At 38.2% G+C, this 23057-nt stretch overlaps 1 protein-coding gene across 2 annotated transcripts in view; it reads right to left on the bottom strand.

Moving 5' to 3' along the window:
- The window catches only part of USP32 (ubiquitin specific peptidase 32), a 210367-nt gene that overhangs the window by 144490 nt on the left and 42820 nt on the right, over positions 1–23057 (bottom strand). For both annotated transcript variants that reach the window (XM_032615574.1, XM_032615573.1), the window contains exon 2: positions 755–882. In XM_032615574.1, coding sequence (XP_032471465.1) covers positions 755–882 — 128 coding nt within the window. The remainder of the gene's footprint in view (positions 1–754; positions 883–23057) is intronic.

Genomic DNA, 23057 nt, shown 5'->3' with positions numbered 1-23057 from the left:
AAAGATTAAAACACACAAAAAAGCAATAAATGTAATTTCTATATTATGTAAACCATAAGATTCAAAAGCACACAGCACGGGTTAGAAATATCAACTGTCACTAATTAGGAATGGTGAATCAAGGTTTTATGAAATACACCAAGCTTAAAATTCTTGTTATAATTTTCACTGTTGTATTAATTTTTTTATCATTTCACCTTTCGAATGACATAATACATATCTGTGTATATACCTATAAAATAGTGAACTTAATGTTAGAAAGGGGATATTTATATCAACTTAGCTCATTTTATCTCTACCTAAAAATTTTTAGTAGAATTTAAATAAGCCTTTACAAATTCCAAAAAGCTAGTGTTTCATGTACAACATTTAATTTTACAGAATTAATTTAATTAGGTTTTACTATATAGAAAGGTTTTAAATTCAAAACTTATAAAAATACTCCCAACATAAAAATTATATGTCAGGGTGATGAAGTTTATAAGAATAAGAAGCTAGTCATATAAATGGTCCCATGATAATAATCAGTGGCTATTAAAGCTCAGAAGCACACAGAAGCAGAATTGCAGCTCTGCAGTACTCCCATTTGGCCTCTAAGAACACAGCCATATTGACATCTAACACAAGATCTGTTAACCTACTCAGCAAGAAAAATAACTGTAGGGAAGATTACATCTGTCAAGACCAGAAGAACCCTCAAGAATTCAGGCTGGTGGTAACTATCTCACAGGAAAACCTAGAACATAAAGATTACCTCAGCAACTTTTGGAGGCACTCCATCCCCAAGCACTTCTCTGATGAAGCAGTGCTGGCCCATGTAATATGAGAGTCCACAGGTCCTCTTGAAGGCATCTTTCAGTCGTTTCAGCTCTACATCTGTAACTGAAATTCAGAAAGAGAAGATGGGTAAGAAACTAGAGGAGAAAAGTCATCTCTCAAAATCTTTACATTTTTTCAACCCAATTCCTAACAAAAATTGGCAAATATTATTTCTCTTTCCAAATAAGTCAAATAAACCCAAAGATATTTTTCATAATTCTAATATCTTCAAATCTAATCTAGAAAATAAATATGCAAATTCCTGACCCACTATTTTCAAATGACAGAACATTAAATTATGCATACAAATTTTAGGCAGGGGTAAGGAAGAGGTAACAAGTACTTCGAATTAGCAAGTAAGCTAAATGGCCTTAGACACTGGTATTAATATGTTTTTAGCAGCAATGCACTCATTGCCTCTGGGATAAAAATTATATTATTTCTACTCTTTGAGCACGTATCTATCCATGCAGAAGACTCCCCCTAAGTTTAGTTTAGACCGTGTCATCATCTACAAAGAAAGCAACCTATAAATAGATGATTCTAATAAACTATAATTTTTAGACACCCACTCTCATAAAATAAATTACTGAGCCATTACTTTATTTTAGGCATTGAAGCCTTTTTTCCACTGAATAGAACAATCTCTGTCTACAAGGACAGAAAAATAAATACTCTTTAGTATTATGTGGTCAGTACAATCGTCACTATGGAGGCACAGAATTAGTACCTTTATCCCATGCTAGAGAAGAAAGACAAGACTTCTGGACAGAGAGGATGATTACTTAAACTTTTAAAGGCTAACCCAGGCAAAATGGACAAGGGCATGCCAGGCAGACATAATAGTTTGTTTCAAAGTATAATGCATAGAGCATGATGTATAGAGCGTATGGAGAACTGTATGTTACTAGAACAAAATGAATAAGGCAGGGAGTAGCAAGTGATAAACCTAAAGCAGTCATTGACCAATTCAGAGAAATTTGGTTCTGTCATAATAAGGAAGGGATTCCGTCAGACACAATTCAGATACAAACTCCAAGCAGACAGGAAACAGGACACAGTGAGATAAAATTCAGATAGTTTACCAGTTCTACAGAGAGTGGAACAAATGTGGAAGCAAAAGATAGACTGCTACTAAGAGAAGAAAAGGAGGAGCTAAATCTGGGAAATATTTAGAAGGAAAAGTCAGTAGAATCTGAAGCTTGACTAAAAGTAGAAGCAATCTAGAATAACACTCAGGATTCTATCCTGGGAAACTTGAAGGATGGTATTAGCATGTAGAAAGGGAATGTATGAAAAAGAGTAAGTGAGGAAATGGGGACTTCCCTGGTGGTCTAGTGGCTAAGACTCCACACTCCCAATGCAGGGGGCCTAGGTTCAATCCCTAGTCGGGGAACTAGATTAGAGCCCACATGCCGCAACTAAGGGTTTGCATGCTACAACTAAAGATTCTGCATGCCGCAACGAAGATCCCGCACACAGCAACAAAGATCCTGCATGCCACAACTAACACCCAGCAGAGCCAAATAAATAAATTTTTAAAATATTTTTTTTAAAAAATCGTGAGGAAGAAAAACAATGACAAATTCTGATAAGGACATACTGAAAATGAGGAACCTTGGGGAGATCCATTGGGTTTTTACAATTATATGAGTGTAAAGCTTAGGAGAGGTTTGATGAGAGTCATCAACCTATAGGCAGCAATTAAAGTCATGAATGAAGAGTACAAATGAGACAGACAAAACTGGGAGAAACCAAAGCTTACAGTACCTGTGGAGAAAGAAAAAATACTCAAACAAGATTGACAAGGAATAGTTAGAACAGGAAAAACAAGAGTGTAGTCTCCAAAGGACAAGAAAAAGGGCTCGTCTACAGTCTCAAGTAAGGCAGAAAGGGCCAGCAAGATAAAGACTAAAGAGTGCCCTGGCACATAGATTATCATTCAATGAAAGTCTGTGGTAGGGAGGGAAAGTTCATGAGTTCAACAACCTGTAGGGCAATGATAAAACAATAAGAACTAATACTTGAATAAGTAGCTAGAAAAAGTATGAACTCTAGATGCTTAATTCATTTAAAATGAATTCATAATATTAATAGCCCCAAGTTACTAATTTTTTTTCCTTTTTAGAATGCAAAAGTGAGAAACAGAACAAAGCTCATTTTATAAATTACAATAAAAAAGAAGAAATTACTTCAGCTACCAGAATACCTATTTCTTCAATATGCCTAATTTTCATTAATGGTTTTACTAACAAATTAGGATGCTCATAGTCTAGTGGAGGAGACAAGAAAAATCAATCATTGTGATATAAAATGATAATCTTATACACTGTTGGTTATAGATATTTGAAGGACTGTTTGGTAATATGTTAAAAAAATAGCAACCAGATGATTAATGAATTTATTCCCTAATAACAGGAGAAAATGTACATATAAGCTTTTTAAAGCATTTGTAAAAGCAAACAATGTCCATCAGCAGAAGACAGATTAAGTTATTGTATATGCACAAAAGAAACTATCAGACACTAAAATACTGCCAGAGATCCATATTTACTGAAAATAAATAGTATTTTTATTCAAAATAAACAAGCTAACAGTTAGTTCATCTGTAGATAAGGAATACATAAAAGCATTCATTGTACAAGTGAAACTTTGAAAACTTTAAAAATAAAGATTCAGGCAAGATGGAAAACAAAAGAGAATCAAGCCTAGTAAAATTTTAGGGTAGGAAAACATAAATAACATGCAGTTATTTTAGTTTTAGAAAGAAAAAGCAATTTCTGGAAAAAATAGAAAACTGAACACATGTGGTTTTTCTATCTCCTCTCTCTCCAAAGACTTCACTAAAATTACAGCAAGAATAAAAAAGGACATAAACTCACAAGGACAAAGAGAATAGGAGAAAAAAGAACTGAGGATCTAAGAGGCAGTCAATTTTTTCTGGGGAACATTAGTGTCTGGAGGAGTGACTGACCTGAGCAGATAAAATAAAATTGAAACCTAAGCACCAGCAGTTGAGAAATGTGAACAAGAAAGTGAACTAACTTACTCTGTCTAGGGCACCCAAAAAAGACTCAAATTCATTGTACCAGTTACCACAAAAAAAAAGGGGTGAGGGTAAAAGGTGGGACTGAAGAGAAATTGGTTGAAAATTATATGAGGAGTGCTTAGACTCTCGGGTCCCTTGCAGCACAACACAGTCACGCACCAATCTACCAATCTACCCACCCCCGCACATCACTTTTAGATGTAGATATATATCAAAAACCAGAGATACATTCTCTGGAGACACTGACACAGAAAGGCTCCATACATGGAAACACCAGATTTAGCTAAGAGCTATAGGAAGGACAATGAGGTATGAAAAAAGGTGAAGATTAAGTGAGCATTTGCATCCAGCTGTCCTCCCTTGCCCTATTCTCACATATATATCACCTGGGCAGAATCAATGAGGATTCTTCTCTGAAGAAAGTAAATGATTCTAGAACAAAGACCTACTGTTACTGACATGGGGTGAGGGGAATGTCTCCATTCCCCCTTTAGAAATGGCTGGGTTCCCAAAAGGAAAATCCACAAGTCAACAAGTGATATACTCAAACATGTAAGTCTTCCAGTCAATCTTCTAATGCATCACTCTTTAAAATAAAAAGGCAGTTTGGCAGTTATTATAAAGTTAAGCATATACTTTACCTTATGACCCAATAATTCCACTCCTTGCTATTTACCCAAGAAAATACTGTACAGAAACATACAAAGGAGCTTTATTAACAATAGCAAAAACACTAGAAACAACGACCCCTTGATCCTTGAACAGATGAATAAATAAATGTGGTATATCCATACAATGGAATAGTATTCTGCAATAAAAATGAAGAAACCACTGATTCATGCACCAACATAAGTGGATCTCAAAAACTATGCTGAGCAAATTAAGCCAGACACAAAAAAACATATACCATACGACTGCATTATATAAAAGACTTAAAGAGGCAAAACTAGCAGTGATGTCAAAGACAGTGGTTGACAGGTGGTGAAGTGGGGAGTATGTGGCTGGAATTGCAGGGAACAGACACTGCAGACAGATAGGAGGGAACTCTTCTGAGTTGATGGAAATGTCTTATATATTTGATTGGGGTGGTGGCTACAAAAGCGAATATGATTGTCAAAACTTACTAAACTGAATACTTAAAATCTGTGCATTTTATTGTATATAAATTATATATCAAGAGTAGACTGAAAAAATGAATGAACTGCCAAGGAACACCAAAAACTGAGGAAGATTCCAAAAAGAAAGGTACCAAAACAAACAAATGGGGGAAGGGGGAGGGGTGAACAGAAATAATGAAGAAAGAAGAAAAAAATATGAAAACCTCCAAATATTCTCAGAAAAGGAGAAAAAGAAAATTGCATCCAAATAAGAATAGGGTACTAGAAAAATATAACAAGGAAAAAGTACAAACAATCTCTCCTGTACCTTTTCCAGAAAGCTACAGGAGAATGTCCTAAAACAAAATGAGGGGGTAAACAAAGGAAAGAAAAGGGATCCAGGAAACACTGACTGTAGCATAAGAGAGGTAAAGGGAATTTCTAAGATGATTATGATATGATATCCCAGCAGGACAGCTATGCATAAGCCTAGAGAACAAGACTAGATTAGAAATGAAGGACTCCAGAATAAAATAGGAAAGCATGACACGAAACTAATACATTTGGACAGTAAACTAATATATTTGACCACAATGGGAATAGCTTAAAGAGGTATTTCACCTTCAAAAAATAAATCTCAAGGGCTGGTTTTACTTTAGGTTTTTCTTAATCTAAGGAACTGTAGAAACATTTCAAGTCCACCTATAACACCATCATAAGAGTCAAGAAACTAACCAGAATCTTATTGAAAACTACAGAAACAGAACTAAAATCCTTCCTCAAACAGGAAGTAAGTGTGAATGAAAGACAAGGGAACACCCAAGGCAAAGAACAAAGGGAGAAAGATTTCTTTTCTCATATCAAAACAGATTTTCAAGAAAATTTAACACAAATCTCATCCAACAAAAAGCCTTGGTGATTTCAAGACATCTCAGTTTTCAAAATATTCCATTAGTGAGAATTAGCAACTCACAATCAAATACCAAGATATGGTAAGAAAAAGAAAGTAGTTGATAATCACGTAATGATTATAGCACAAAAGTAAAAGCAATTACACAGAAAGGGCAAATACTGAAACAGAGATAAAACAAAGATTATGGTTCTCACCACAGAAACAGAATCCTTCCAGTAAGACGTTCCTGAAATGCAATCAATCAATCAACAAATCATTAATTAATTAAAGGCTACTGTGCCCTTACTGATCATATATATGCCCAAACACTGTGCTAGGCCATGAGGAACACAAAACTAATAAGACCTCCAAGTCTGCTTTCAAGGAACTCACAGCTAAGAGACAGATTCATGAATAAACAATGACAATATAGCAAACATAAAAGACATAGTTGTGCACAGATGAAGAACATCTAAAAAGGGGGAAGAGTGCTCTAAAACAACATTACTAAGCACAAGTTAGAGCAAAACAGATAGCTAGGTGCATCTAGTGATTATTTGCATATATACTTTCTATAAAGATCTCCTTGTGAATTCTTTTTACATTTGATCATCTATAGCATGACATTCTCAAGACCTATTTGATCTATAATAAACCTAATATAGCAATTTATCAGCATAAACAACCTAATCACCAGTTTTTAAGAGAAAATGGTAGTCTTCCAAGCTAAGTAAGATTTACAGGTTATATCAGTTGATATAACTGTGACTAACATGGCTGATTTGAGTTCATTGTAGCTACGAATTAGTGCTTCCTGGACACCTTCTCATCCAAGACTTTCCCACCCTTTCTTACCACTTGGCTTTCGGAGCAGGGTGAAAGGCAACAGTGTACTGCAGTGAGCTAAGGCGAGGACACTGAATTCACTCCAGGCAGTCTACGTCTCGCTGAAGGACTACATATTCAGGGCCATGGGCGCTGACGACAAGAAACCTGTGCTTCTTTAATACTCTCCGCTATTTCTGAACCACATTTCATCTGATCCTTTACCATCACTATCAATAAATATTGTCCAAATAAATGAAAATATATGTGTAATTCCAACTCAAAAGGCCAGAAACATAAGGCATCTCCCTTACACTTGACTATTCTCAGACCTCACATTGGGAAGAAAAGCTGTATGAATAAAAATATTCTGTAGCTCCTCTGCTCTGGAACACAAGTTCAAGCATAAAAGGAATTACTGGTGGTAGTAAAGACTGATGATGCAAACCTCAAAAATGGAAATACCTACAGGGAGCAGGAGGGTACTATAAATGATGAAGTGGGCCAGGTGGGGTCTGTGGAACCCTAGAGAGCACATATTCCTCCTACAGCGTGAAGCTGCTACTAAGTTCCAGGCCTATGCTGCAATGTGGCAATGAGGAAACCAGGAATATAAATTTTTTGTGACATCTCTCCATATTAAAAGTGTTAGCAGCTAATATTAAAAAAAAAATTAATCAACATGCAGTCTAAATATGGCCCACCAGCTGCCAAGTTTGGCAACCTCTGGCCAAATGGTTAAGGGCACAAACAAAATATATATATGTTCGAATCCAACACGGTCACTTACATATATATATATATATATATATATGTATAAAACAAAGACAGAAAAACAATGGATGCCCAATAATGATAGTCTGTGGGGAGGAGGAGATTTCTAGCAGTAATGAGAGCAGCCCCTGTTTACTTTCTACTCCTGACTCTGGAGGAAAGTTGTGAAAATGAGGACTGGAGAAAGGAGGTAAAAGTCCAACAAACAACAACAAATTTTTCTTTCCCTATCCTTTTCCTCCTTACCTATAGACTAATGTTACCATCCCAGCAGATCCAGCTGCCGCCTAACACTGGAACAAAGGGGAGGGAAGGAAAAGAGAGCAAGCAGAAGAGGAAGGGAGATATCAAGAAGAGGAAGGCAATTTCTGTAGGTTTGACAGACAAGCATACAGAAAGTATTGTCATTAATTGTAAAGAACGTACTCAAGTCAACCCTTAGTAACTTCCGGGCATAGGTTCCAGGACAAGCAAACCCACCCCACCCCCACCCTGATACCAAAATCCACAGACGATCAAAGTCCCTTATATAAAATGGTGTAGTATTTGCATGTAACCTACAAAAGTCCTCCTCTATACTTTAAATCATCTCTATATTCCTTATAATACCTAATACAGTGTAAATGCTAAGTATCAATAAATTGTTGTAAATACAATGTAAACGCTGTATAAATAGTTGTCTGTGTGTAGCAGGAGTGGCAAATTGAAGTTTTGCTTTTTGGAACTTTCTGGAATTTTTTTCCCCCAAATATTTTTGATCCACACTTGGTTGAATCCACAGATGAGGAACCTGTGGATACAGAGGGCCAACTGCATTAGATTTGACCCTGAGTGCTGTCTTACTCAAAGCCAGGTTAGTCACATAAGTATCATAAGCACTTTTAATTAAAAGGTTATTAACATTCCCACAAATTATGAACAAAATAAAACCTCCCTTTGTGAAACAAATTTTGCTATCAACATCACATAAAAGACGCAAGTCAGGAACCATATGGTCTGAATAGGTCAAAGGTTCAATCTTGATAATTCTGCTGCATGCACTGGCTATAGGTTGGGCTAAATATTATATTTACTCGAAGCATGGGTACATTCATTTGCTATATTTACTATATTTATCTATAAAGGCTCCTAAACATACTTGAACTAAAGTCACATTTTATGAAGACTACGCTGTATCAGATTAAAGAATGGAGCTCATATTCTATATTTAACCCATAGATCAAACACAAGACTAGTTTAGAGTTCAGTAAATCCAAGACTTCTCTAGAGGGTATTTTAAAATTTATTTTAAAAATACAAACAAGAGCAGAAAAAACAGGGACTTCCCTGTAGATCCTTAAGACTCCGCACTTCCAATGCAGGGGGCGCAGGTTCAATCCCTGGTTGGGGAACTAAGATCCCACTTGCCCCGCAGGCACAGCCAAAGAGCAGAAAAAACATTTTACGGTTGTCTAGCAGTTTCTAGTTACATAGTAATCCAAGCATATTCTGAATGGCCCCTGCAACAACATGAAATATCATGAAAACTGAAAAGAACTATGTATTTCACCTAATTATAAACAGGTATCCCCCACTTTTCAAAAGTTCATTTTATGCCTCTTCGCTTTTATGAGAAACCTACGTTAGCACCTGTTTTCGCTAATCAAAAGAAATCTAAAGAGGATTTTTGCTTTTACAAAAGAAGGCGAAAATAGCTTTTAGCATTTGTTTTGCAGAGAGCTATTATAGAGGCATCATGCACCCCAAGCAGCAAGAGTGGCATTGCCAAGCTCCTTCCCTGGGAACTACACTAGAATCTCAGCATCAAGCTGCCATAGCTCTGAACTATGTCTGTGAGCATTTATGTTTTATCTCAATTTATTTTGTACATTGTTAGCAAGATGTGTCCTAAGGTGACTGCCTCTTTGCTTTATGCCATTTCAGCTTACAAAAGGTTTCACAGGAATGCTCTACTTTCAGATAATAAGGAAAACCTGTATACAATAGTAGGCAATAGTGTGTTGGGTGCTATGGGGGATACAAAAATAAACTATGGTCCTTGGATTTAAAAGCTTAAAATCTGTCAACAAATATTTGAGTGTTTATCACAGGCCAGGTGGGCACTGTGTTATGTCTTTATTCTATTAGTTCTTAATCCTGGAATCAACTGAGGAGCATTTAAAGAATTCTGATGCCCAGGCTCCATCCCAAACCAATAAATTGAAGTCTCCAGAAGTAGGACCCAGGGATTCAAATGTTTGCTAAATTAATGAATACATAAGTAACATACCAATAACACAAAGTAGACTGTAATAAATACCCTAAAGGGTATAAACAAGTGATACTGAAGTACAGAAGAAAAGATTACAAGGGAGGAATCTAGGAAAGTTTCATAAAAGGGGGTCAGTTCCCATACTAGAAAGTTAAGAATGAGTACAAGACAGGGAGACAGGAAGAATATGTCGAGGATCAGGAAGGGAGTGAGCAATGACACAGAAGTCAGAAGATGTTAGGAATGTTTACAGGACAGTTTGAGAGGCTGGAATGTAAAGTGTGGGGACTGCAAAACAGAAAAGTATGGCAAGAGAAGTGGAAGGAATATCTAGGGTGATAAATATGCTAATGAGTTTTTACTTTTTCAGGAGTTATTCTGGTAAGAGTGTGAAAGAAGTACATAATAAGGCGTAAATTTTTTAAATTAGGAATGCAAATCTAGAAGCTAATGAAAAACTAAATCTAAGACTTCTATTAAGTGCTCAGTGTTCATATAGACACAACATATTCCACACTGAAAAAGTTTACAATTTGAAAAAGAAAGCCAGAGAGACATACATCAGCCCTCATACAAATCCATCCCTCGTTTTATTTCATTTTCTGATAACAGAGAAGAAGGAAGAAGGGCCACTCGGCCTCGGTTTGAGATCTCCAGTATTATGGAAAAATGTCTACCAAAATGCCCATCATTTGCTCCCTGGCCAAAGAAAGAAATGATGCAGGAAACAGAAAGAGAACAAGATTAAGGAAAAGAAGAAATATAACAAGAAAGTTAACAAAGTGAAAACAGAAAGATTAGAGAGAAAATATTAGACAAAGAGGAACAGGAAATCAACATACATTCCACTGGTATCCCAAATTTTAAAAGCTGAAATAACAAGACTGTCACTTCTGCTGCAGTCATAAACCTGCCCAGGTTCAAGGCAAGCAACCACAGATTCCAATGTGTCAAAGTCACATTGTTACCAGCTTGTGGGATGGGAGATATTTGTCATAGTTATCTTTTGAAAATATAATCTGCCATAAACACGAATACTAAGTATTACATCTGTACTGGTTTTCTTTTCTTCATAGGCATCTGAAGAATTTCACATATTATACTACTCTTCTAAATATTTACAAATCTCTGTAACACAAGTTAGATACGTAAGTACTAAAGAAAATGGTACTTCCATCAAAAGTGTTACTAATGAAGTTGGCCCTAAAATAGTCAACCATACAACTCTCCTTCAGGAATACTAAACCATTACCTCTAGCCAAAGAGAGCTAAACTGAAGATTTAAACTTTCAACCCCATTGGGAGAGATCAAAATCCCATCTGTACTACATCTAAGGGCACCATTTCAGAAATTAGGAGTAACCTAGCCTTAGAGAAAAAAAGGGGAGGCAGGGAGAGAAGACTGTGATCTATTTCTTCACAAAGAACTTTGGTATCTAAAATCTGTAGAAAGAAGGGTGGTGGGGGGAAGGAAGGAAGGGAGGGAGGGAAAATATATTCCAAGTCAAAAGGATAAAAAAAATTAGGTTAGCTTTACTTCCTGATCTGAGGTTCTAAGACCATTGAGAGCCTTCCTTCCTGAAAGTTTAAATGAATATTTTCTCTTTTCTCATAGTCAACTTGACTTGTATAATGAAGTACAACTTAGCAAGGCAATGGACACACTGTCCTTGGGAAAGAAAATCAAAGATGAAACAGACCTAGTTTGTTATAACTGTTAGTTTGTTATAACTGTTTTAAAAGAGGAGGGGGAAGCATAATCTGCCAAAAAAAATTAATTTACAAAGCAGAGCTATCAACACTAATTCTATTTCACCTTGTTTTAAGCAATAAGTATGTTCAAATCATTCAACCAGGGATTTCAGAACTTTCTCTAATTCCATCATTTTAATGTTATAGCCCACATACCCTATATATTCATTATCTGTAGTTCTTAGAGGCAGTTCCTAATTGCATGTGGCCTACAAGAATAACATTCCACCTAGCTGTTATTAAATTGTACTTTTAGCTGATTTTTTTCAACAACCACTTATTAAATGATCTACTATGTGTCAGGCACAGTCAAAATGAATAAGACATAGTCCCTGCATTCTAATACTTCAAAATTTAGTAGGGAAAAAAGGCACAACCAAAATAACTGCAATGCCAGACAGGAAATGTTAGAGGAGGTATTAAAATGGAGTCCCTAAATAGCCAGTGATTAATTGTCCCAGCTGGTAATTAAGAAAGGCTTCCAAGAGATGTTGACCCTTGCAGGATAGGAGTTCACATGGCCAAAAAGGGCAGAAGTGTAATCCATGTAAGGAAAACATTGTAGGGCGCGGCCGGATAGCCATTACGCATGCACTAAGTATGCCGCTAGGGCGTATGCACCTAATATGCTAATCAGGTTTTGAAGCAGTGGCCTATCCAAAGTCCGGCTTGCGAAATGCGATAACCATACGGACGAATCAGGGACTTACACGAGTCCTTAAGCCCTTATATAAGCAGACAGGCTCGAGCGTACGGGGTCTTCCTTCCATCCGCCCGAAACCAAGCTGTACTCCAATAAAGTGTGATGCGAGAAGAATCTAGCGTGTGGTGATTCGTCATTCTGCTGGTCAGAAGCGGCTTGCCGCAAGTGGTGCCGAAACCCGGGAACCTGCGCGCCCCGCATGGAGGACCGATTCAGAACTCGACATACGGAGTGAACCGCCGTTAAGTAGTCCAGTTTAGGATCAAGATCCGATTTGGGTCCCGACAAGGTTAACAAGAGTCGTGGAAGATAATCCCAAGAACGATGTGGAGCGCTCAAGGAGTGACACTGGGCTGGATACTGTTGATGAGCTTCCCCCTGCTCAAGGCGGAGATCAAGACGTTTTGGGGAATTAGCCGAACCTGGCCAGTCCCCATCCCCGTTCATTCTCAAAGTACCATTCTCCCAGTATTGTATTCCACTAGCTGTGAGATGAATACGGCTTGTGCTAGGCCACTAAGCACAGATTGGATGCTCTGAATAAGAGCAAGCAGATTGGAGAATTCCTAAAGGGAAATTGGTCCCGCGAGGCGGAGAAGATGATATTTAAGCAGAAGTTGAATATCCTGCAGCTGAATGCAACCAGAGTGGATCCAGTGACTCTTGGAGAATTTACCGCATGGCTAGCTAGAGCATTTTCCTTTTTTAAGGAATGGGTGGGTGTGGGACTGTTCGCAGCCTGCTGTTTGTTTGGGATAGTGTTGTGTCTCTGGTTGGTCTGTCGTATTCGCATTCGAACCCGGCGAGATAGGATAATGCTCACTCAGGCGCTTGTGGCCATCAGTGAAGGCGAGTCCCCCGCAGCCTGGCTCTCCACCCTAAAAAACATATGATCGCCCTTGCACAGAGGGGCCTTGCCGCCATTGCACCTCTATAGGGGATCGGCCCTAGGGGCTGCCTCTGCACGGAGAGGTCTCGTTACCATTGCACCTCCATGAGGAGCCCATGCCACGTGAAGACAGCCCTTGCACCCTGCAGTTCGATTGCGAGCATTGCACGCAGGAGGGTGTCTGCGAATGCAAGCAGAAACTACCGGTACACCGTGTACATACCCCGGTATGAGCACTGGTACAGGTCAATGTCCGCTGCAATGGTCGAAAAGAAAAAAGGGGGAGATGTAGGGCGCGGCCGGATAGCCATTACGCATGCACTAAGTATGCCGCTAGGGCGTATGCACCTAATATGCTAATCAGGTTTTGAAGCAGTGGCCTATCCAAAGTCCGGCTTGCGAAATGCGATAACCATACGGACGAATCAGGGACTTACACGAGTCCTTAAGCCCTTATATAAGCAGACAGGCTCGAGCGTACGGGGTCTTCCTTCCATCCGCCCGAAACCAAGCTGTACTCCAATAAAGTGTGATGCGAGAAGAATCTAGCGTGTGGTGATTCGTCATTCTGCTGGTCAGAAGCGGCTCGCCGCAAAACATATATAAAAGAATAAAGTAGCATGGATAATCAGGGGATTGCAGGTAGTTTGATATAAATGAAGTACAGGGTACAAGAAACAGAGCCGCAGGAAATGAGGTTGGAATGATAACTGGCAGATAAACAGAATCCTTTTTTCGAGGTGATAATGTTCCCAGGTAAAAGACTATACTTTCCAGCTTCCCTTGCTATGGAACTAGAAATAGCCAATGAAATGTAATAGAAATTGCTCCAAGAAGACACCTTAAAAGCTCCAGATAGCTAGCAATGTCCTTTTGCTATTATCTCTTCTTCCCACCTGGATCTCAGGATGGGATGGCTGCCTCTCCAGAAGCCATTTTACCCTGTAAGTGAACTTCAAGTTAAAAACCATACACTAAAGATGGTGAAGTCAAAGAGACAGAAAAAGCTTAACAACCATGGAATTGTCATACAACCTCTGGATATTCTATCTCCAGATTTATGTATAAGAAAAATAAAGAACTATATCACATATTTTCTGTTTAATATTCATCCAAACTTAATCCTAGATAGATAGAGATATCAGATGCAACTGCATGAAAGGACAATCTAAGCTATTCCTGAGTTTTAAACAAAGAAATAACAATCAGATTTATATTCACACTCATATTAATGTGTTTAAAAGACTGGGAAAAGACCAGATAAGCAGCATAAAGAGCAGTTGAGAGGCTACTGTGTTAGTTCAGACAAGAGTTGAGGACTTAAACTATAAAAGGGAGGTAAGGTAAGGCAGATTCAAGAGATATGAGAGTTGACTGAACAGAGTTCAATGAATAATTAGCTGTGAAAAAAACAAGAAAGAAAAAAGGATCTATGGTGATTTCTAGATGTCTGCTTGGTTCCAAGTTATACTCAGACTTGATGAAGACCAAGGCTATAGAAAAACTTGAATATTTCACATTGTACAGATGACCTTTGAACAATGTGGGTTTAAACTACTCAGGTACACTTATACGCAGATTTTTTTCCAAAAGTAAACACAGAGGACTATGCCATCTGCCATCTGAGGTTGGTTGAATCCTCAGATGCAGAACCACAGATATGGAGGAACGTTGTATACAGAAGGCCAACTGTAAATCATACATAGATTTTCAACTATGGTTATTCAAAGGTCAACTGTATTTACATTTCTGTTATGGACTAAATGAATGTCACTAACAAAATTCATATGCTGAAGCCCTGACCCCCAGTGTGGCTGCATTTGGAGTTAAGAAGTAACTACTGTTAAATGAGATTATAAGGGTGGGGCCATTGGATTAGTGTCCACCTAAGAAGAAACACCAGAGTGCTTGCACTCACCACCTCTCCCCCAGCTCCCCACATACACACAAAAGGCCATGTGAGAAGCCAGAGAGAAGGCAGCCATCTGCAAGCCACCAGAGTCCCCATCAGAAACCAAATCCTGCCAGAACCCTGATCTTAGATTTTCCAGCCTCCAGAACTGTGAGAAAATAAATTTCTGTTGTTTAAGCCACCCAGTCTGTGATATTTGTTATGGTAGCCCAAGCTGATTAATACAGAATTTGGTATTGAGAAGTGAGCTGCTGCTATAACAAATGCCTAAAAATGTGGAAGCAGCTTTGGAACTGGGTAATGTAATGGGTAGAGGCGGGGGGAGTTTTGAGGCACTTGGTAGAAAAGGCTTAGACTGCTGTTAAGGAACTGTGGGCAAAAATATGGACATCAAAGGCAATTCTGGGGAGAGTTTAGAAAGAGGAGGGCTATGGAGAGAGTCTCTGTCATCTTAAAGAACACATCATGAACAGAATGTAGGTTAGGAATATGAATGCTTAAGGCCATTCTGGTGAGACTGAAACCAAGTCCCCCTAAAGCCAAGTTCCCCTGCAGAGTTTATGATTAACCTCTCTATCCAAAATTTATTCCCTTTCTTGTCCCACCCCTTTCCCCTCAGGATTGAGGAATATCAAAGAAAAGGGTGGACTGAAACCAAGTGGGACCCTGCAGAGCCTTCTTGGGTACTAGGCCCTCTGTGTCCCCCACTTGTTTGGCCAAAGAGCAGACTCAAGCAGTTAATGATTAGAGAAGTGGAAAATGCAGAAACAAAGGAAAGCAGTCAAGCAAGAGAAGTAATAATAGCTTGAACAATGGAGTCACAGGACTAAGTCACTGAAGGGATACAGATAACAGTCTGACGTGTATCTTTCAGTTGTTCTGCTGAAACTAAGACCCCCACAACCCAGTGGAGGATGGTAACTACAAGCTGACCACAAGCATGACCATAAGCACATAGACCCTAAACTGGTTGGAACCAGAAAGTTGTTGATTAAGATTCCTGAACATTACCACCAACCAATCAGAAAAATGTCCACTAGCTGATCATGTACTCTGCGACCCTCATCCCTAGTGCTGCCTTTTAAAACCCCTGCCTGAAAGCCACGGGGGAGTTCAGGTTTTTTGATCATTAGCTGCCCACTCTCCTTGCTTGGTGACCTACAAATAAAGGCCATACTTTCTTTCACCACAATCCGGTGTCAGTAGATTGGCTTTACTGCGTGATGGGCAAGTGAACCCAAGTTCAGTTGGGTAAAAAGATCTTAGGGACTTCCCTGGTGGCGCAGTGGTTAAGAATCCACCTGCCAACACAGGGGACACAGTTTTGAGCCCTGGTCTGGGAAGATCCCACATGCCCCAGAGCAACTAAGCCCTTGCACCACAACTACTGAGCCTGTGCTCTAGAGCCTGCAAGCCACAACTACTGAGCCTGTGTGCCACAATTACTGAAGCCTGCGCACCTAGAGCCTGTACTCCACAACAAGAGAAGCCACCGCAGTGAGAAGCCTGCGCACCGCAACGAAGAGTAGCACCCACTCGCCGCAACAAAGACCCAACACAGCCAAAAATAAATAAAAATTTAAAAAAAAAGATCTCAGACAGAAATGAGGAACAAAAAACTGGAGGAGAGGTGATCCTTGCTAAAAAGTGACAAAGAACTTGGCTGAACTGTTGTCGTGTTCTAGTGTTCTGTAGAATACAGAACTTTCAAGTGATGAAATTGGATATTTGGGTGAAGAGATTTCTAAGCAAAGTGTTGAAGACTTGTTTTTCTCATACTTCTTTTTAGTAAAATGTGAGGAAAGAGATAAATTGAAGGAATTGTTAAACAAAAAGGACTCGGAACTTGAAGGTTTGGAAAATTCTCAGCCTATCCATACTGCTGCAAAAAATGATAAAGCCTTGATCTGAAGAGAACACTAACAATAGATGTGGCTAACATCTATTTGATAAGGAGGTGAACCACAAACTTAATCAACCACTTCAGCAGAAGTCAGGAATAAAGATGGGATTATAGGAGCAGAAACACTGCTAGCTGGGACTAAAAGGAATAGAAAACAAATGGGACAGAATGAAACAAGGCTGTCTGGGATTCTACAGGATGGAACAATAGTTACCAGCTACAAACATGCATCATCCTTCAAGAAAAGGGAAGACTGACCCCAAAGGCGATTCTGAGAGGGCAGGGCTGCCACTCCCACCACTGGTCCAGGGTGTAGTGCTGGCTCTTCCTCATCTTCAAAAGGTGTGGCCTCCTTGGTTTGCGGGTGGGGGACCAAGATGCCACCACCCAGTGCCTCAAGAGCAAGGTCATGGCCCAGGGGCTGGGGGCAAGGCTTCCCCACAGAGCCTTGGGGGTGACGCTGCTTCCCCAATGCACCTGGAGGGCAGTGCATGAAACCAAAGAGGATTATTCAAGTCTTAACATCTAACGGAGGGACTTCCCTGGTAGCGCAGTGGTTAAGACTCTGTGTTCCCAATTCGGGGGCGCGGGTTCAATCCCTGGTCAGGGAACTAGATCCCACATGCATGCCGCAACTAAGAGTTCACATGCCACAACTAAGAAGCCCACGCGCCGCAACTAAGGAGCCAGCAAGCTGCAATCAAGAGGCCCACCTGCCACAACTAAGACCCAGTGCAACCAAATAAATAAATTTTTTTAAAAAAATCTAATGGAATTTCCCTTTGTAAATTTCAGACTTGCTTGAGAACTGTCACTCCTTTCTTCTTTGGACTTCTCCCTTTTGGAATGAGAATGTATATCCTATTCTGTCCCAGCATTGTATTTTTGCAAGCTTATCTCCAGTCTCATCCACACCTGGATTTAGATGATATTCAGATGAGACTATAGACTTCAGACTTTACAGTTCATGCTGGAATGAGTTAAGACTTTGCAGGCTGCTGGGATGGAATGAATGTATTTTCAATGCAAGGAGGACATTAATTTGGGGGGGCCAGCGGGCAGAATGTCATAAACTGATATGTCCCCCAAAATTCATATGTTGAAACCCTAAACCCCAGTGTAGCTATATTTAGACTGGAAAGTAATTAAGGTCAAATGAGGTCAGAAGGGTGGGGTCCTGATTGTTTAAAAATAAGATTAGCACCAGAGAGCTTGAGAACTCTCTTTCTCTCCCTTCAAGCACACAGGAGAAAAGCCACTTGAAGGCACGGAGATAAGGCAGCCATCTGCAAGCCAGGAAAAGAGCCATCACCAGAAACCAAACCCTGCCAGAACCTTGATCTTGGACTTTTCAGCTTCCATAAATGTGAGAAAATTAGTTTCTCTTTTTTAAGCCACCTAGTCTATGGTATTTTGTTACAGCAGAGCAATACAATATTTACAGTATCAATAATAAATAGGCCGACTCCTCTTTTCTAATTTAGATAAAAAAGCTATTTAAATGGCTTTTGCAGGATCAGAGGAAGGGATTAGAACTCACTGTCTTTGAAAGGAAAATAAAAGTCTGTACTTTAGTGATCTCACCAAAAAAACCTCAGTGTGAAAGAAAGAACAGCACAATGCTCATCTCTAAACTCTTAAAAATTTTTTTATCTATACCAGTAGTTATCAAACTTTTTCTGCAATGACGCAGGATGGATGTTTTCATTTCCACATGCATTCCCTGAACTCTAGCTGTAACAACAGTCTTTTTACTTCCATTTAAATCAATAGGGGACTTCCCTGGTGGATCAGTGGCTAAGATTCTGCACTCCCAATGTGGGGGGCCCGGGCCCTGGTCAGGGAACTAGATCCCACATGCCACAACTAAGAGTTCACATGTCGCAACTAAAGATCCCGCATGCCGCAACTAAGACCTGGTGCAGCCAAATAAATAAATAATTTTTAAAAAATAAATAAATCATATACATATGTGAAGTATATGAACTTTAATCCACTTTTGTAAAGGTAAGCTTTTTTTTAAACAAAGTTCAGTACTTCACTATTACTCATTACATGGTTATAAAATATTTCACATTAGACCACAATATTGGTGTTCTATACTCCTATTATATACTGCCTTATATCACAACTTTTTTTCAAAGGTAATGGTTAAGTCTTATCTCTCCAAGTAGATTTTAAGTCTCTGGAAAGCAGGGACCAAGTAATCTATTTCTTCATCTTTCTCATAGAGCCAAAGCTTGTCATGCATTCAGATTTTTGCTGAAAGATAGGAATTGCTGTTTTAACAGTTTAGTTCCAAAGGCATGGATGAAAATTTAACAACATCTGAATCAGAAGATAACCACAGAAGTAAACAAACACTGGGAAATATGCCTTTCACTGCCAAACTAGAGTAAGAATTTCCAAATACAGAAGAAGGAAAATGCCCAGCGTAGCAAAGAAATCACAACCAATATTAAATTATAAATGTGCTTGGTGCAGCTGATCTGAAATGAATTTACCTACCAAAAGTCTCTCTAGCAGACTACCTATAGCAAAAACTATTGCAAAGCCACTTCAAGTAGACAATAAAGGCCAACCTAAATGGAACATCTCAGGTAAGAGGCAGCCCACAACCAGCACGTTTTTTGCCACTAGTGACTTCAGAGAACCAGAGTTTCAGAACATATCTAGGGCCGAATGGTGTCATAAGAGTTTTTTCCCTCATAAGAAGGGGCAGGGACTTCCCTGGTGGCACAGTGGTTAAGACTCCATGCTCCCAATGCAGGAGGCCCGGGTTCGATCCCTCATCAGGGAACTAGATCCCACATGCATGCCGCAGCTAAGAGTTTGCATGCCACAACTAAGGAGCCCGCCTGCTGCAACTAAGACCCAATGCAACCAAATAAATATTTTAAAAAAATAAACAAATAAAATTAAATTAAAAAGGGGCAAAGCAAGGCTGAATGATTAAACTCACACACATATTCATAATCTTTAATCAAGTGGAAAAAAATTAGAAATTCTGAAACTGGCCTAACATTTGTTCTGTAAACTAGAGTTTCTAATATAAATGATCAATTCGTTTTGATACAGGAAATCAGCTCTAAATAAGATAATATAAAAAACTAATTTTAATGATTATGTATTTATTCTTCTAAAAAGATTAAAGGACTTCTGAGTGTCACGATTTTCCACAATACCACCATAAGACAGGAAAAAAGTTCCCAATTTTTATAAGTGAGGCAAAAAAAAGATTGATTTGGCTAATCAAGGACAATGCTAAAACTATAAGTGCTGATTTTGATCTCTAAGCAATATTGCCCTCAAAAAAAGTAATGGCTCATAGGAGTTACAACAATGCTTATACAAACTGTTTCTGTGGCAGATCATGGCAGTTATGGCTGTACCTGTGAACCCAAAGTATAAACTCTATTATTACAGTCTAAATTAATAAGCTTTCTACTTATTCTGAATTCCATCTATCAAAATACAGAAAGCAAATGAGATCATTAAAAGTCCAATGCCAAGACCCCTCATCAACCCAGAAAACAGTCATCGCCAGATTTAGGAGTATTAACTACACTGCTTCTGAATATCTACAACTTCATGTCACAGGGAATGATCTTTTAACTATCAGACTCGTTTTATTACCTTCCTTTAAAACAAACATTAGAAGGACAGAGAGCCCAACTGAAAGTTGGAAGAAAAGACTTAAATGAGCATTTCGTAAAAAAGGATAGCTAAGGTATTCATTAGAACATTAGAAAAGGTGTTCAATTTCATTAGCTATCAAGGAAATACAAATTAAAACCATGATGAGATACTACTACACAACCATTAAAATGGCTATAATTTAAAAGCCTGAGAACACCAAATGTTGGCAAGGATATAGAGGAACTGAAACTCTTACTCATTGCTAGTGGGAATATAATAAAATGGTATATCTACTTTGTGAAAAGGCTTACCAGTTTCTTATTAAGTTATCACATACCTATCCTATGACCTAGCAATTTCACTAAGTATTTACCTAATAGAAATAAAAACATATGATGATCCCAGAAGACTTGTACAAAATGTTCACAGTAACTTCATTGATAATAGCAAAAAACTGGAAACGACCCAAATGTTCATTGAACAAGTTAACAAAAATTATGATATATTAATATTATAGAATACTATTCAGCACTGAAGAGGCAAAAGCTACTCAACCAAGTAACATGGATGAAGCTCACAGTTATTACACTGAACAAAAGAAGGCTGATAAAAAAAGAGTAGATTCTACTTATGTGAAAAACTAATAAACCTATCCCAGATGCATAGGAACAGTCCTACAAATACAAATACCTGATGTACTGACAACTCCCCAGCTACTTACGAATGGACAAAAATTCCCTAAGAATACTCTTATCCCTCTATGTGACTAACAGTAGTTGATAAACACTCTGAAGTTGCATCTGAAAAAGACTCACTGACCTAGCAGGGAACAGTATTCCACATCTTCAAATATTAGCATTTAGATACGTTTTTAAATGACTTTTCAATTTTATTGTTATTGTGCTTCATCTAGTATTCCCGCAGAATTGTTTCTGTTATGTTTTTATTGCAAATGTACAGTATTTCAGCTACATAGTGACTTAAATTTCTGTAAGTCACCACCCTATGAATCTAATCATCATTTATAACACTGTTTCTATGGAGAAATAAATTTTAAATTCCAAATAAACTTTTGGAAGTCAATGTATAGAGTACTTTAAAACTAGCGTACTCTCTCTTAGATTAAAAAAACACATTTCAATAGCTCAGGTAATTCAATATGTTTCTCTAACATCATTAAATCACTCAATAGTACAAATCTAATTTTTGGTGGTTAACATGCCTACCAAAATAAATTTTCACAACTCCCTTTAAGCATTCACAGTACTTTGTTTTATGACTCTAATCTAAAACAGAAATATAGCATTTTGAAGGAAAAGCCAAAATAACCATTCCTTCAATGTTTTCAAAGTATCTATTAGAGAGGAAAAGAACGACAATATATAAATGGTTAACTAAACATAAAAGCAGAAGTAATATAGAAGAAATCCCACAATAGAAACAAAGAAATTTCTACAAATATGACGTGGAAAAATCGCAAAAAGCAAACTAGTGATGAATAAATTATGCCTGGCACGAATAGATTGCAAAGGTAACTACGACATACATCAACCTAGTAGAAAAGAACAACTTCTGAAGTAGACCTTGATATCTAATACAATAAGGAGAGCATATTAAATACAATTAATGGCTACTTGAATATATAAAATGTATAAGGGGGCAATCAGAAACAAATCTACTATAGGTCAGAACCTCACAACTGAGAAATAGTACTAGAAAAATGTAGATAATGCAAAATTCAAAGGATCAGAAAACCAGTAAAGGCAAGGTTTAATAAAGATAATGTTACTCTGTACATCAAGAATATAAAAGACCACTTTGAAAACAGGAGTCCCAAGCAAGAGTTTTTACATCTAAAAATTAGATTTAAAATGAAAGTAATTTTTACAGATAGAGTTTATTATAGATCAAATTTGGAGAAACTAGCCAAGACCAGAATATTGATGATGAGGATCCTTGTCTTAGAACAAAAAGATCTAAAATGTTCTAGCATGCAATAAATAAATGAAAAATTTTATCTTTTTTTTTTTTTTGGCTGCACGGCATGTGGGATCCTAGTTCCCAGACCAAGGATTGAAAGTCTGCCCCCTGAAGTGGAAGCATAGAGTCCCAACCACTGGACCACCAGGGAAGTCTGCTTTCTTTTTTTTTTTTGAAAAATTTAATTGTAAACCTTAGAATGAGAAGTAGAGATACAAAGCCTCCAACTATCCCAAACTATAGTTGACCCTTGAATAATGCAGGGGGCTAGGAGTGTCAACCCTCCATGCAGTCTAAAAATCCACATATAACTTATAGTTGGTCCTCCATATCTGCAGTTCTTCCATATCCATGGTTCCCCTGTATCCTCAGGTCCATATCCTCAGACTTATCCAACCACGATCATACAGTACTATATGTATTTACTATTGAAAAAAATCTGAGTACAAGTGGACCTGCACAGTTCAAACCTGAGTTAAGAGTCAACTGTACTTACCTTTCCCTAATGATATTAATACTCACTGCCATCATCCTTGCACTGTCCTCTGCCTCTTATCCCCAATTACTCCAAT

This window comes from Phocoena sinus, chromosome 20 (genome assembly GCF_008692025.1).
Source record: "Phocoena sinus isolate mPhoSin1 chromosome 20, mPhoSin1.pri, whole genome shotgun sequence".
In the NCBI taxonomy this organism is placed as follows: Eukaryota; Metazoa; Chordata; class Mammalia; order Artiodactyla; family Phocoenidae; genus Phocoena; species Phocoena sinus.
Note: the sequence above shows the minus strand (reverse complement) of the source record. Positions and strands in the feature narration are given on the sequence as shown.